This window comes from Lagenorhynchus albirostris, chromosome 6 (assembly GCF_949774975.1).
Source record: "Lagenorhynchus albirostris chromosome 6, mLagAlb1.1, whole genome shotgun sequence".
In the NCBI taxonomy this organism is placed as follows: domain Eukaryota; kingdom Metazoa; phylum Chordata; class Mammalia; order Artiodactyla; family Delphinidae; genus Lagenorhynchus; species Lagenorhynchus albirostris.
The window spans coordinates 22,341,777-22,357,663 of NC_083100.1; the positions used below are offsets into that span (position 1 = coordinate 22,341,777).

At 38.0% G+C, this 15,887-nt stretch overlaps 1 protein-coding gene across 1 annotated transcript in view; it reads left to right on the forward strand.

The window, feature by feature from the left end:
• The window catches only part of ABCA12 (ATP binding cassette subfamily A member 12), a 187,700-nt gene extending 183,509 nt beyond the window's left edge, over positions 1-4,191 (forward strand). The window contains exons 52-53 of the mRNA XM_060152174.1: positions 1,562-1,699; positions 3,007-4,191. Coding sequence (XP_060008157.1) covers positions 1,562-1,699; positions 3,007-3,108 — 240 coding nt within the window. The 3' untranslated portion in view covers positions 3,109-4,191. The remainder of the gene's footprint in view (positions 1-1,561; positions 1,700-3,006) is intronic.
• The last annotated feature ends 11,696 nt before the right edge of the window (positions 4,192-15,887 follow it).

The window sequence follows — 15,887 nt, forward strand, 5'->3', positions numbered from 1 at the left end:
TCCAGCAAGACATTTAAAGTCTCTGAACCTCGTATTCCTATTTTACAAATACTGTTGATATCTACTTCACAAGACTGGTGTGAGAACTAAATGATAAAATGTCCACAAAGATGCTTCATAAACTGTCAGGCACTACGTGAAGTGATTTTGGAGAGCAAAATAGAGTTCATTTTTAAAAACAATTCTTTTATCTCTACAAAATACCTTTGCCTCAACCTCTGATTCTTATCAAAGTCCATTTTCTATCATCTAAATTAAAATCAAATTTAAAAATTAAAGGACACTTTTTTTTTCTTTTTCACAAACCACGTTGGTCATAGTACTTCTTCTGTCAGTGAACTTCTGGGTTGAAATCTGTGTTTATTCACTGAATGATGAGATTACATTTGCCCTGGTCTGTTCTTCAGGGGACTAGCGCTATACAAGACAAGTGCAGTGATGATAAAAGTTTGATTACTTCCTAAGCAGACCATTCTCTACAAGTATGTGATGGTTTCTAGATCTCTAAAAGGGAAATAACCAAACAACAATTTGGGAGTAAAAATAAGTATCGATAAGATAGCCTGATTGCACTGACAGGTATGATGTAAACACAAATCAATGAGAGGGGCTAGACAGCGAGCAAAGGAGTGAGAAGAGGGGTTTCCAGTAACACAGGTCTGGAATACCAGGCTGCAATATAAAATCTTGATCTGATCAATATAGGTTACAGGGATTGTTTATGGAGTAAAAAATACATCCTGACCAAACTAGTGTTTAGGAAAGATTATCCTAGCTACTTTGTACCAGAACATATGAGTGTATATGGTTTCTAAGCTTCTGAAGAGGCTGTTGCAATAACTCAGATGTGGAGTGATGAGCAGCAGGTTAGTAAAATTGATGGTGCAGATAGAGAGGAAAGGTTACATTTGAGAGTTATTTTAGAGGAAAAATAAATAAGATATGATAATTGATGAAATATGCAGAAAAGCAAAATGTTGAAGATACTCCAAGGAAATAAGAATAGATTACTAAATTGATGGTGATACTACAGACTAAATAAACTGAAAAGTATTTTAGAGTGAGTTAAGAAAGAATGTAGCATTATTTGAATGAGGTTTCTCATAGACAATGCTTTTGAAATCTGGCAGCTATAGCCAATATAAATTGAACAGCTAATCCTTAGCCTTTTAGAACAATTTTAACATTTAAAAAAAAATGAAATTTCTAAAAGTTATCTCTGAAAACGCTTATGTGAGCTAAGCGTAATCTGACATAGGCAATACCATTCCACAATATTTTTTCCTAGGCAAGACTATAATGTCTTTATAAGTGCACATGAATGTAGAATATTTTGGAATTTTCATTAGCTTTTTAATTTGTTTTCTCTTGGACATTCATAAAACTTTTTATCTCATCTTTGAAAGCTGTTAATCTCAAAACATACCCATTATTTACAATGTAACATCATTTTCAGAGGAATGAATTTCAGTACGTTTCGTAGCTCTTGGTCAAGTTATGTCTAGTCAAGTCAATATTACCTGACATTGAGAAATACATTTTTTCCCTTTGGTTCCCACAGGATCAGCACCTCAGCATGCTAGAGTATCATGTGCCGGTCACCGCAGGAGGAGTAGCAAACATTTTTGATCTGCTGGAAACCAACAAGACTGCTTTAAATATCACAAATTTCTTAGTGAGTCAGACTACTCTGGAAGAGGTAAGCTGGATACCATGATCCATGTGCACAATGTCACATAAATTATTATACCTTCTGATTATTTCTTTTTAATGACATTGAATTTGTTTTTGATTGAAGCAGTATCTAAACTTGCACCTGAAAAAGTTAGCTTAATTTATTTCTAAGTGCATTTGGGGATGTTAGGAAAAAATATGAAAAGAGTTAACTATTTTTAATGGAGAAAAGATTTTTTTCCTTCTATAAGACATCTATACCTATCAGTTATCTGTATATGTAAAGCAACAGTTATTTTCATCTATAAAACAAATAGCTGTTAACACTTTCCTTACTTTTTCCTTGGTAGGTTTCTTAAATAACATTTCTATTGATTGGCTTCCTAGATTAGGGGAGGATGGAGTTATCTAGTGAGAATTTGGTGCCAAAGCTTTAGATCTGCTAGATTCAGGCAACCAAAGTGGTAAATGCAGGATTCTTTTGTTTCATTCACATCATCTGTCTTAATTACATTTATATTCGATAACTCGAGGCATCATGGAACATCCTTCATCACCTTTGCACTGTTTTAGTTTTATACAGTTCAACTAACCTGATATATAGAACATTTGATTGGACCTATCACTGGAATGGGTCTGAAAGTGAGGCTACAGAGGCCTCTGAATCATGCTGCATCTCATGGACAATTTTTTATGGGAAGTTAAGCAATTATGGCCTTACCAACACAGAAGATTTATCCTTTGACTTGTAACCAATTACCAGTATCATGTCTGGCACAAAGTAGACTCTCAATATTTTCTGGATGAATCTATGACTAATAGAATTTTAAACAAAGTCATAAAGTTCTGCCTGTTAAATAATAATCTTACTGAACATAATGTTAATGTGAGCTTTGTATACAAATTTTATTTTAGTGCATTAACTGTTGAAACTAGCGAACCTCTTGAAACTAGTGAAATTTCTCTCAACATCATCATACAAACATTTGACAAGGGCTTGGTTTGGGCTCCTTGTTAAAAGATACTTGAAAGATACTGATACAGATCAAATAGATACAAATATGTGGCTATAGATATTTAATTATAGCTTTAGATTTATATTATGATTATAAATGTATTTATAGTTGTAGATATAGATATTATTTTCAAACCCCAGATAAATTTCAATACCTAAAGGAAGGACTCCTAGTGAGAGTTTGTTTCTGTGTTTGGGCGTGCCCCTATGACATCTAGTTTTCTTCTTATTAGCTCTCCCATTGTGCATACACACACACCTTATTTCTTCCTTTGGTTTACCAAGTACTAATGGCTTTATTTCCCTTGAAAAATCAGGTTTTCATCAACTTTGCCAAAGACCAAAAGTGCTATGAAACTGCCGATACCAGTAGCCAAGTTTCCACCGTAAGCACTGACTCACAAGATGACCAGCTGTAGTCTTAGTACCTCCAGCAAACTCAGTCTCAACAAATGCCAATGGCTTCATTTTGAGGAGCCGCAGAAGATACAAATTCCTCAAAATATCTTAATTTTAAAGTATTATTCTGTATTGGAAAGTTACAATTGTGCAAGACTAGCCAGTAACTATAAATGGAAAGTTTTCTTTCTAAGGTCAGTGAATGTTTTTACTACTGAAATGAATTTCTGTCTACTCAGCACTGTGAGCATGCTAGTGTGTAAGCTGCTGACTCTTATGCAAAGGTGAAACCTCTGAAGATGAATGCCTTAATTTATTACTTTCAATAAAAAGACAGCTGAAAAGCATGGCTATTAGCAGTTGAAAGGAAAGAGTGGAGAAGAAAAGTAAGGTAGTTTGGGGTAGGTAGAATTGGGAGAGCAAACAAAATAATTTATTTTCAGAAAATAATAGAATGAACATCATCATGAATACATGAATCTATTGTGATGTGTAAAGTGCCAAGGGCCAGATTAACATTGGCAGTAATGAGTGGGCACAATGTCTAGAGTGTTTGTGTGTGTCATTTTCAGTACCTGTAAATACAGGGACATACTGACCCCCCCGAAATGCCGAAATGCCTTTCTACAAGAATGCTATAGAAGGGCAGTTTACCCTGGTGGTAAATAGAGCTTAAATCTATTCCTGCAGTGCCTTGCCAATAGTAAGGCACGGAGCAGAGCCAGAAGCTACTTGCTTTTTGGCGGAAATAGGTGTGTCAGCTGGGCAGATACAAATCCTGAAAGATGATAGAGAATTCATGTGCTGCTGGCAGACAACATTTTTTAAAGCTGTTAACAGAAAGGTTCATATTCTGGGTCTCTCTGAAGGAAACATTCCTGTGGAAGGAAAATGAATATGAAGATAATTTTCAGCTAATTACCTGGCTGACGCAGAATCATATATATGGCTATAGAATAGACTTCATAATAATGCCAAATTATATGGCCCTTGGGGGAGGTGCTTTACATAACGTGTGTGTATGTGTGTGTCTATGTGTCTATATGAGTTTGCTTTGGGACATCTGTTTTGAAAATCAATAAAATCAACATTTAGTAAAAACAGTTCATGAAGTCATTTCATTTGTTAGGGAAGAGCCAGGAATTTAAAACTTGGAGTCACATGGATGACAAGCTCCCATGGGACCTGGCCCCTGCTTACTTCTGCACCTTCACCACTTTCTTTCTCCTCTTCCTCTTTAGGGTGTAGCCATGCTGGCCTCTTTTTGGTTTTGCCAGTGCACCAAACTCCTTCCTCCCTCCACACCTCTGCATGTATTTTCATACGTCTCCCTGTGTGAAATGCCCTTCCCCCACAGTGTGTGCCTAGCTAAGTCTTCAGAAATGTTTTTCTTTCTCAAAGAAGCTTTCCTTCCCTAATTCTTCAGTTTAAATCCAATCCCCCAGTCCTAAAACTGTACTCTATTGTACTTCCTAATTTTCTGTGAGAGCACGCATCCTAATTTGTAATATATCTAGATTAATGATATATATCTTAACAGATGGCAACAAAATTTCTCTTAAGATAGAAAATATCCTTGTTGAATATAATACATAGATAAGATTTTTGGAGTAGACAGTGTAATTCTGAGAGGATGAGTGTCTTCAGCGGTCCAAACAAGCAAAAAAATGGTCAGTCTCCATGAGAGAATAGAGGGATTTGTTTATTGTTCATTGTGTTTGTTATTGTGGTGGTTGGTTGCTTGCTTCTGAGCAGTTGTAGGAAGAGAAACACAGGGGGAGGAGAGAAAGGAAATGGAGAAAGGAGGAACCAGTGAGATAGTAGAAGGCTGAGTATTGAAGAGAAACTGAGTATTGAGAAACTGAGTGGTTGAATGGACTTTTAAAACCATGAATTTCCAAATGTTTTCACATTCGTTTGCTGTGCAGCCATGCTGTGGACTGTCCTCCTACCCCTAAATCTTGGTTAAAGTCAGTCATACTAATGCTTTATGTGAATGAGTGTCTAGTGGAAATTGAGGAAAGGATGAGTTGTCTTCTTTGAAAGAGGCACAGAACAATGCCTGCTTCACCACAGAGCAGGAGAAGCCTGGCGGGAGGCGAGACCATGAGTCGGAGGGGTCCGGATATGTGCTGAGCGGAGCTTCTGACCCCCCAGGATGTGGATCTGGGAGGTTCCAGCCAATCTCATCTACCTCTCAGTAGGCAGGGAAGTCCAAGCTGGCCTCTGGATGACATGGATGGCACTTTTGAGTGTTTATTTAGTATTTCTCTCCCTCATGTCCCTCTCCTTCATGTCCCTTCATAGACATGAAGCTCTATGAGGACAGGAGACCTACTTTGATCTTCCTAGTTTTCCCATCAGTACCTACACACACGATAAATATTTGTGGTACTCAATAAAGATTTGTTGGTTAAATAGATGAATAAATAAATGAATGAGAAACAAAAGAGAAGCAGGCATGGTTGGTATGGAAACCAGGCATCTTTATTCTGTTTAAATCTATGAAATTCAGTGAAGTTTCCCATGAGGTAGTTTATTCATGGAGAAGAAAAAGGAAAGATGACGCTTTGTTCCATAATACAGATATTACAGTGTATCCACTGGAATAGGAGGATTTGGGTACCTTCTTTGGGAATGGAATTCTAATGCTTTGCTTCTGTACATTCCTGCACATTTATTTCTTCTTTGTCTTTTTGTCTGTGAGGATGTACTGTATGAGTTTTACAGTGCATTTTTACATATAAGTAAGGAACGTACATAAAAAACTATTTGAACCCACATCCCTTGGGGCTTCTCTGCAGTAGAGAAAATGTTTTGAGAATTCCCAGTTCTTGGAGGACTGCCTCCACTCTGGATAACGCGTACAGATTCTGCTTTTTCGTATGAGTTACCTAAATTACCTCTGAGGATTGTGGCAATCTTCACCTCACGTATAAAACCTGATTTTCATAATATTAAAACATTTGGAAAAATGATATGTACAACTACCTTCTCCAAATATGCTCTCTGCCCGAATGATTCATTCTTCTCCTCAGAGATGATAATTCCCTAGACAACAGCAAATGCTCTCCTGGGTGAGGGTGAGGGTGATGCAGCAGGCTTGCATGCTCTTACCTCGACAGGAGCCTGGGAGCCTGCTTGCTTCAATAAAGTACACTTATCAACATAAGATTTTAAGTATAATAACAGCAAGCTAAAAGGGAATGATATTATTTCCTTTGGCATCATTTGTGACACTTAATCTTATCCCTCCCTTACTTATCAACCCAGACCAGTTTTCCATAATCTATAGAACGAAATGCAGACTCCTTAACTGACCCTCAAAGAATCAATATTTCATAATACACCCCACCACGTCCACCTCTCTTCCTCATGTACTCTACGCCCAACTTCAATGAATTGCTTGCTATTTCCTATTATGACAGATCTTTTCGCACCCTTGTGCCACTTTGCTCTTGTGTCACTCCTTTCTCTTGAAAGACCTTCTCCCTGTTCCCACTCAGCTTTTATGTAGAAACTCCTCTTCTTCTTCACGTTTTCTTTAAGGAAATCTTCCCAGAAAGCCTCAGGCAGAGTTCATTGTTCTATCCTCATTACAAAAGCATTCTGTGCAGGCCTCTGCAGCAGTGTTTCCCTGCTGGATTATAATCATCTCTATACCGTCTTTCTCTTCCCATTACACTCTAAGTTGATCAAGAGTAATGACCTGTTATTCCTTCATCGTTGTATCTGCCATACCCAGCAGAGTACCAACTATTCTTGCTCAATAAATCATTGAGACACCAAAACGTCTGTTTCAATGTAGAAATATTTTCATAATTTTGCTCTGAATTTTTTGCAGTTATGTTTGTTTTAGCTTTAGAAGACTAGCTATTATAATTTAATGTTAACTGCTCGGGAAAAATGTTCAGATAACCAGACATTTTACATTGAAATGTAGTTTCTGCATAAAGCACAGATGCTAAGCAGTTAGGGTGGGCAGATGACCCAGGATGACCAGAGTACCTAATTTCTCGCGACCACTTTGATTACTTTAGAGATTGACACATGACTCCAGTAAAATTAGTCAATCATCCTTGAATTAATCTTTTCTGTTTCTTTGTTTTATTTTAATTTTTGAATTTTATTTTATTTATTTTTTTATATAGCAGGTCCTTATTAGTCATCAGTTTTACACACATCAGTGTATACATGTCAATCCCAATCGCCCAGTTCATCAGACCACCACCCCCACCCCCTGCGGCTTTCCCCCCTTGGTGTCCATACGTTTATTCTCTGCATCTGTGTCTAAATTTCTGCCCCACAAACCGGTTCATCTGTACCATTTTTCTAGGTTCCACATACATGCGTTAATATACGATATTTGTTTTTCTGACTTACTTCACTCTGTATGACAGTCTCTAGGTCCATCCACGTCTCAACAAATGACCCAATTTTGTTCCATTTTATGGCTGAGTAATATTCCATTGTATATATGTACCACATCTTCTTTATGCATTCATCTGTCAATGGGCATTTAGGTTGCTTCCATGACCTGGCTATTGTAAACAGTGCTGCAATGAACATTGGGGTGCATGTGTCTTTTTGAATTATGGTTTTCTCTGGGTATATGCCCAGTAGTGGGATTTCTGGATCATATGGTAATTCTATTTTTAGCTTTTTAAGGAACCTCCATACTGTTCTCCATAGTGGCTGTATCAATTTACATTCCCACCAACAGTGCAAGAGGGTTTCCTTTTCTCCACACCCTCTCCAGCATTTGTTGTTTGTAGATTTTCTGATGATGCCCATTCTAACTGGTGCGAGGTGATACCTCACTGTAGTTTTGATTTGCATTTCTCTAATAATTAGTGATGTTGAGCAGCTTTTCATGTGCTTCTTGGCCATCTGTATGTCTTCTTTGGAGAAATGTCTATTTAGGTCTTCTGCCCATTTTTGGATTCAGTTGTTTGTTTTTTATAATACTGAGATGCATGAGCTGTTTATATATTTTGGAGATTAATCCTTTGTCTGTTGATTCGTTTGCAAATATTTTCTCCCATTCTGAGGGTTGTCTTTTCGTCTTGTTTATGGTTTCCTTTGCTGTGCAAAAGCTTTGAAGTTTCATTAGGTCCCATTTGTTTATTTTTGTCTTTATTTCCATTATTCTAGGAGGTGGATCAAAAAAGATCTTGCTGTGATTTATGTTAGAGTGTTCTTCCTATGTTTTCCTCTAAGAGTTTTATAGTGTCCAGTCTTACATTTAGGTCTTGAATCCATTGTACATTTATTTTTGTGTATGGTGTTAGGGAGTGTTCTAATTTCATTCTTTTACATGTAGCTGTCCAGTTTTCCCAGCACCACTTATTGAAGAGACTGTCTTTTCTCCATTGTATATCCTTGCCTCCTTTGTCATAGATTAGTTGACCATAGGTGCGTGGGTTTATCTCTGGGCTTTTCTATCTTGTTCCATTGATCTATGTTTCTGTTTTTGTGCTAGTGCCATATTGTCTTGATTACTGTAGCTTTGTAGTATAGTCTGAAGTCAGGGAGCCTGATTCCTCCAGCTCTGTTTTTTTCCCTGAAGACTGCTTTGGCTATTCGGGGTCTTCTTTGTCTCCATACAAATTTTAAGATTTCTTTTTCTAGTTCCGTAAAAAACGCCATTTGTAATTTGATACGATTTGCATTGAACCTGTAGAATGCTTTGGGTAGTATAGTCATTTTCACAACATTGATTCTTCCAATCCAAAAACATGGTATATCTCTCCATCTGTTGCTATCATCTTTACTTTCTTTCATCAGTGTCTTATAGTTTTCTGCATACAGGTCTTTTGTCTCCCTAGGTAGGTTTATTCCTAGGTATTTTATTCGTTTTGTTGCAGTGGTAAATGAGAGTGTTTCCTTAATTTCTCTTTCAGATTTTTCATCATTAGTGTACAGGAATGCAAGAGATTTCTGTGCATTAATTTTGTATCCTGCAACTTTACCAAATTCACTGATTAGCTCTAGTAGTTTTCTGCTGGCATTCTTTAGGATTCTTTATGTATAGTATCATGTCATCTGCAAACAGTGACAGTTTTACTTCTTCTTTTCCAATTTCTATTCCTTTTATTTCTTTCTCTTCTCTGATTGCTGTGGCTAGGACTTCCAAAATTATATTGAATAATAGTGGTGAGAGTGGACATCCTTGTCTTGTTCCTGATCTTAGAGGAAATGCTTTCAGTTTTTCACCATTGAGAATGATGTTTGCTGTGGGTTTCTCGTATATGACCTTTATTATGTTGAGGTAGGTTCCCTCTATGCCCACTTTTTGGAGAGTTTTTATCATAAATGGGTGTTGAATTTTGTCAAAAGCTTTTTCTGCATCTATTGAGATGATCATATGGTTTGTATTCTTCAGTTTGTTAATATGGTGTATGACATTGATTGATTTGTGTATATTGAAGAATCCTTGCATTCCTGGGATAAATCCCACTTGATCATGGTGTATGATCCTTTTAATGTGTTGTTGGATTCTCTTTGCTAGTATTTTGTTGAGGTTTTTTGCATCTATATTCATCAGTGATATTGGTCTGTAATTTTCTTTTTTTGTAGTATCTTTGTCTGGTTTTGGTATCAGGGTGACGCTGGCCTCATAGAATGAGTTTGGGAGTGTTCCTTTCTCTGCAATTTTTTGGAAGAGTTTGAGAAGGATGGGTGTTAGCTCTTCTCTAAATGTTTGATAGAATTCACCTGTGAAGCCATCTGGTCACGGACTTTTGTTTGTTGGAAGATTTTTAATCACAGTTTCAATTTCATTACTTGTGATTGGTCTATTCATATTTTCTATTTCTTCCTGTTCAGTCTTGGAAGGTTATACCTTTCTAAGAATTTGTCCATTTCTTCCAGATTGTCCATTGTATTGGCATAGAGTTGCTTGTAGTAGTCTCTTAAGATGTTTTGTATTTCTTTGGTGTCTGTTGTAACTTCTTTTTCATTTCTAATTTTATTGATTTGAGTCCTCTCTCTCTTTTTCTTGATGAGTCTGGCTAATGGTTTATCAATTTTGTTTATCTTCTCAAAGAACCAACTTTTAGTTTTATTGATCTTTGCTATTGTTTTCCTTGTTTCTATTTCATTTATTTCTGCTCTGATCTTTATGATTACTTTCCTTCTGCTACCTTTGGGTTTTGTTTGTTCTTCTTTCTCTCATTGCTTTAGGTGTAAGGTTAGATTGCTTATTTGAGGTTTTTCTTGTTTCTTGAGGTAGGCTTGTATAGCTATAAACTTCCCTCTTAGAACTGCTTTTGCTGCATCCCATAGGTTTTGGATCGTCGTGTTTTCATTGTCATTTGTCTCTAGGTATTTTTTCATTTCCTCTTTGATTTGTTCAGTGATCTCTTGGTTATTTAGTAACGTATTGTTTAGCCTCCATGTGTTTGTGTTTTTTACGTTTTTTTCCCTGTAATTCGTTTCTAATCTCATAGCGTTGTGGTCAGAAAAGATGCTTGATATGATTTCAATTTTCTTAAATTTACTGAGGCTTGATTTGTGACCCAAGATGTGATCTATCCTGGAGAATGTTCCGTGCACACTTGAGAAGAAAGTGTAATCTGTTCTTTTTGGATGGAATGTCCTATAAACATAAATTAAATCTATCTAGTCTATTGTGTCATTTAAAATTTCTGCTTCCTTATTTATTTTCATTTTGGATGATCTGTCCATTGGTGTAAGTGAGGTGTTAAAGACCCCACTATTACTGTGTTACTGTCAATTTCCTCTTTTATAGCTGTTAGCAGTTGCCTTATGTATTGAGGTGCTCCTACACTGGGTGCATATATATTTATAATTGTTATATCTTCTCCTTGGATTGATCCCTTGATGATTATGTAGAGTCCTTCCTTGTCTCTTGTAACATTATTTTAAAGTCTATTTTATCTGATATGAGTATTGCTACTCCAGCTTTCTTTTGATTTCCATTTGCATGGAATATCTTTTTCCATCCCCTCACTTTCAGTTTGTATGTGTCCCTAGGTCTGAAGTGGGTCTCTTGTAGACAGCATATATATGGGTCTTGTTTTTGTATCCATTCAGCAAGCCTGTGTCTTTCGGTTAGAGCATTTAATCCATTCATGTTTAAGGTAATTATCAATATGTATGTTCCTATGACCATTTTCTTAATTGTTTTGGGTTTGTTTTTGTAGGTCCTTTTCTTCTCTTTTGTTTCCCACATAGAGAAGTTCCTTTAGCATTTGTTGTAGAGCTGGTTTGGTGGTGCTGAATTCTTTTAGCTTTTGCTTGTCTGTAAAGCTTTTGATTTCTCCATGAAATCCGAATGAGATCCTTGCCGGTAGAGTAATCTTGGTTGTAGGTTCTTCCCTTTCATCACTTTAAGTATATCATGCCTCTCCCTTCTGGCTTGTAGAGCTTCTGCTGTTCCCTTGTATGTTGTCATTTTTCCCTTGCTGCTTTCAATAATTTTTCTTTGTCTTTAATTTTTGCCAGTTTGATTACTATGTGTCTTGGCCTGTTTCTCCTTGGGTTTATCCTGTATGGGACTCACTGCACTTCCTGGACTTGGGTGGCTATTTTCTTTCCCATGTTAGGGTAATTTTGACTATAATCTCTTCAAGTATTTTCTCGGGTCCTTTCTCTCTTCTCCTTCTGCCACCCATATAATGTGAATGTTGGTGCATTTAATGTTGTCCCAGAGGTCTCTTAGGCTGTCTTCATTTCTTTCCATTCTTTTTTCTTTATTCTGTTCCACAGCAGTGAATTCCACTATTCTGTCTTCCAGGTCACTTATCCGTTCTTCTCCCTCAGTTTTTCTGCTATTGATTGCTTCTAGTGTAGTTTTCATTTTAGTTATTCTATTGTTCATCTCTGTTTGTTTGTTCTTTAATTCTTCTAGGTCTTTGTTAAACTTATCTTGCATCTTCTCGATTTTTGCCTCCATTCTTTTTCTGAGGTCCTGGATCATCTTCACTATCATTATTCTGAATTCTTTTTCTGGAAGGTTGCCTATCTTCACTTCATTTATTTGTTTTTCTGGGGTTTTATCTTGTTCCTTCATCTGGTTCATAGCCTTTCACCTTGTCTATCTTCCTGTGAATGTGGTTTTTGTTCCACAGGCTGCAGGATTGTAGTTCTTCTTGCTTCTGCTGTCTGACCTCTGGTGGATGAGACTACCTAAGAGGCTTGTGCAAGTTTCCTGTTGGAAGGGACTTGTGGTGGGTAGAGTTGACTGTCGCTCTGGTGGGCAGAGCACAGTAAAATTTTAATCCACTTGACTGCTGATGGGTTGGGCTGGGTTCCCTCCCTGTTGGTTGTTTGGCCTGGGGCAACCCAACACTGGAGCCTACCTGGGCTCTTTGGTAGGGCTGATGACAGACTCTGGGAGGGCTCATGCCAAGGAGTACTTCCCAGAACTTCTGCTGCCAGTGTCCTTGTCCCCACAGTGAAACAGAGCCACCCGCCGCCTCTGCAGGAGACCCTCCAACACCAGCAGGTAGGTCTGGTTCAGTCTCCCCCGGGGTCACTGCCCCTTCCCCTGGGTCCTGATGCACACACTACTTTGTGTGTGCCCTCCAAGAGTGGAGTCTCTGTTTCCCGCAGTCCTGTCGAAGTCCTGCAATCAACTCCCCCTAGGCTTCAAAGTCTGATTATCTAGGAATTCCTCCTCCCGTTGCTGGACCCCCAGGTTGGGAAGCCTGACGGGGGGCTCACAACCTTCACTCCAGTGGGTGGACTTCTGTGGTATAAGTGTTCGCCAGTCTGTGAGTCACCCACCCAGCAGTTATGGGATTTGATTTTACTGTGTTTGTGCCCCTCCCACCATCTCATTGTGGCTTCTCCTTTGTCTTTGGAGGTTGGGCATCTTTTTTGGTGAGTTCCAGGACATTGGACCACCAGAGACCTCCGGGCCCTAAGTAATATCAATCGGCGAGAGCTCTTCCAGAGATCTCCATCTCAATGCTAAGACCCAGCTCCACCCAATAGCCAGCAAGCTCCAGTGCTGGACGCCCCATGCAAAACAACTAGCAAGACAGGAAAACACCACCACCCATTAGCAGAGAGGCTGCCTAAAATCATACTAAGTTCACAGACACCCCAAAACACACCACTGGACACAGCCCTGCCCACCAGAAAGACAAGATCCAGCCCCACCCACCAGAACACAGGCACCAGTCCCCTCCACCAGGAAGCCTACACAAACCACTGAAACAACCTTAGCCACTAGGGGCAGACACCAAAATCAATGGGAACTAAGAACCTGCAGCCTGCAAAGAGAAGACCCCAAACACAGTAAGTTAAGCAAAATGGGATGACAGAAATACACAGCAGATGAAGGAGTAAGGTAAAAACCCACCAGACCAAACAAATGAAGAGGAAATACGCAGTCTACCTGAAAAAGAATTCAGAGAATTCAGAGTAATGATAGTAAAGATGATTCCAAAATCTTGGAAATAGAAAGGAGAAAATAGAAGAAACGTTTAACAAGGACCTAGAAGAACTAAAGGGCAAACAAACAATGATGAACAACATGATAAATGAAATTAAAATTGCTCTAGAAGAAATCAATAGAATAACTGATGCACAAGAACGGATAAGTGACCTGGAAGATAAAATAGTGGAAATAACTACCACAGAGCAGAATAAAGAAAAAAGAATGAAAAGAATTGAGGACACTCTTAGAGAGCTCTGGAACAATATTAAACGTAACAACATTCGAATTATAGGGTTCCCAGAAGAAGAAGAGAAAAAGAAAGGGTCTGAGAAAATATTTGAAGAGATTATAGTTGAAAACTTCCCTAACGTGGGAAAGGGAATAGTCACTCAAGTCCAGGAAGCACAGAGACTCCCATACAGGATAAATCCAAGGAGAAATAGGCCAAGACACATATTAATCAAACTATCAAAAATTAAATACAAAGCAAAAATATTGAAAGCAGCAAGGGAGGGCTTCCCTAGTGGCACAGTGGTTTAGAAACTGCCTGCTAATGCAGGGGACATGGGTTCGAGCCCTGGTCTGGGAGGATCCCACATGCTGCGGAGCAACTGGGCCCGTGAGCCACAACTGCTGAGCCTGCGCGTCTGGAGCCTGTGCTCCTCAACAATAGAGGCCACGATAGTGGGAGGCCCGTGCACCGCAATGAAGAGTGGCCCCCGCTTGCCAAACTAGAGAAAGCCCTCACACAGAAACGAAGACTCAACACAGCAAAAATTAATTAATTAATTAATAAACTCCTAACCCTAACATCTTCTTAAAAAAAAAAAATCAAAAAAACAAAAAAAGCAAGGGAAAAGCAACAAATAACATACAAGGGAATCCCCATAAGGCTAACAGCTGACCTTTCAGCAGAAACTCAGCAAGCCAGAAGGGAGTGGCAGAACATATTTTAAGTGATGAAAGGGAAAAACCTACAACCAAGATTGCTCTACCCAGCAAGGATCTCATTCAGATTTGAAAGAGAAATTAAAACCTTTACAGCCAAGCAAAACTTTAGAGAATTCAGCACCACCAAACCCACTTTACAACAAATGCTAAACGAACTTCTCTAGAAAGGAAACACAACAGAAGGAAAAGACCTACAATAACAAACCCAAAACAATTAAGAAAATGGTAATAGGAACACACATATCAATAATTACCTTAACTGTAAATGGATTAAATGCTCCAACCAAAGACATAGACTGGCTGAATGGATACCAAAACAAGACCTGTATATATGCTGTCTACAAGACAACCACTTCAGACCTAGGGACACATACAGACTGAAAGTGAGGGGATAGAAAAAGATACTCCATGCAAATGGAAATCAAAAGAAAGCTGGAGTAGAAATTCTCATATCAGACAAAATAGACTTTAAAATAAAGACTATTACAAGAGACAAGGACACTGCACAATGATCAAGGGATCAATCCAAGAAGAAGATATAACAATTGTAAATATCTATGGACCCAACATAGGAGCACCTCAATACATAAGGCAAATGCTAACAGCCATAAAAGGGGAAATCGACAGTAACACAATCATAGTAGGGGACTTTGACACCCCACTTTCACGAATGGACAGATCATCCAAAATGAAAATAAATAAGGAAACACAAGCTTTAAATGATACATTAAAAAAGATGGAATTAATTGATATTTATAGGACATTCCAGCCAAAAACAACAGAATACACTTTCTTTTCAAGTGCTCATGGAACATTCTCCAGGACAGATCATATCTTGGGTCACAAATCAAGCCTTGGTAAATTTAAGAAAATTGAAATCATATCAAGTATCTTTTCCGACCACAACGTTTTGAGACTAGATATCAATTACAGGAAAAAAAAAACTGTAAAAAATGCAAACACATAGAGGCTAAACAATATGCTACTAAATAATCAATAAGTCACTGAAGAAATCAAAGAGGAAGTCAAAAAATACCTAAAACCAAATGACAATGAGAACACGACGATCCAAAACCTATGGGATGCAGCAAAAGCAGTTCTTAGAGGAAAGTTTATAGCAGTACAATCCTACCTCAGGAAACAAGAAAAATGTCAAATAAACAACCTAACCTTACACCTAAAGCAGTTAGAGGAAGAAGAACAACAACAACAGCAAAAAAAACAAAGCAGAAGGAAAGAAATCTTAAAGATCAGATCAGAAATAAATGAAAAAGAAATGAAGGAAACAATAGCAAAGATCAATAAAACTAAAAGCTGGTTCTTTGAAGAGAAACAAAAATTGATAAACCACTAGCCACACTCATAAGAAAAAAAGGGAGAACACTCAAATCAACAGAATTAGAATGAAAAAGGAGAAGTAACAGCTGACACTGCAGA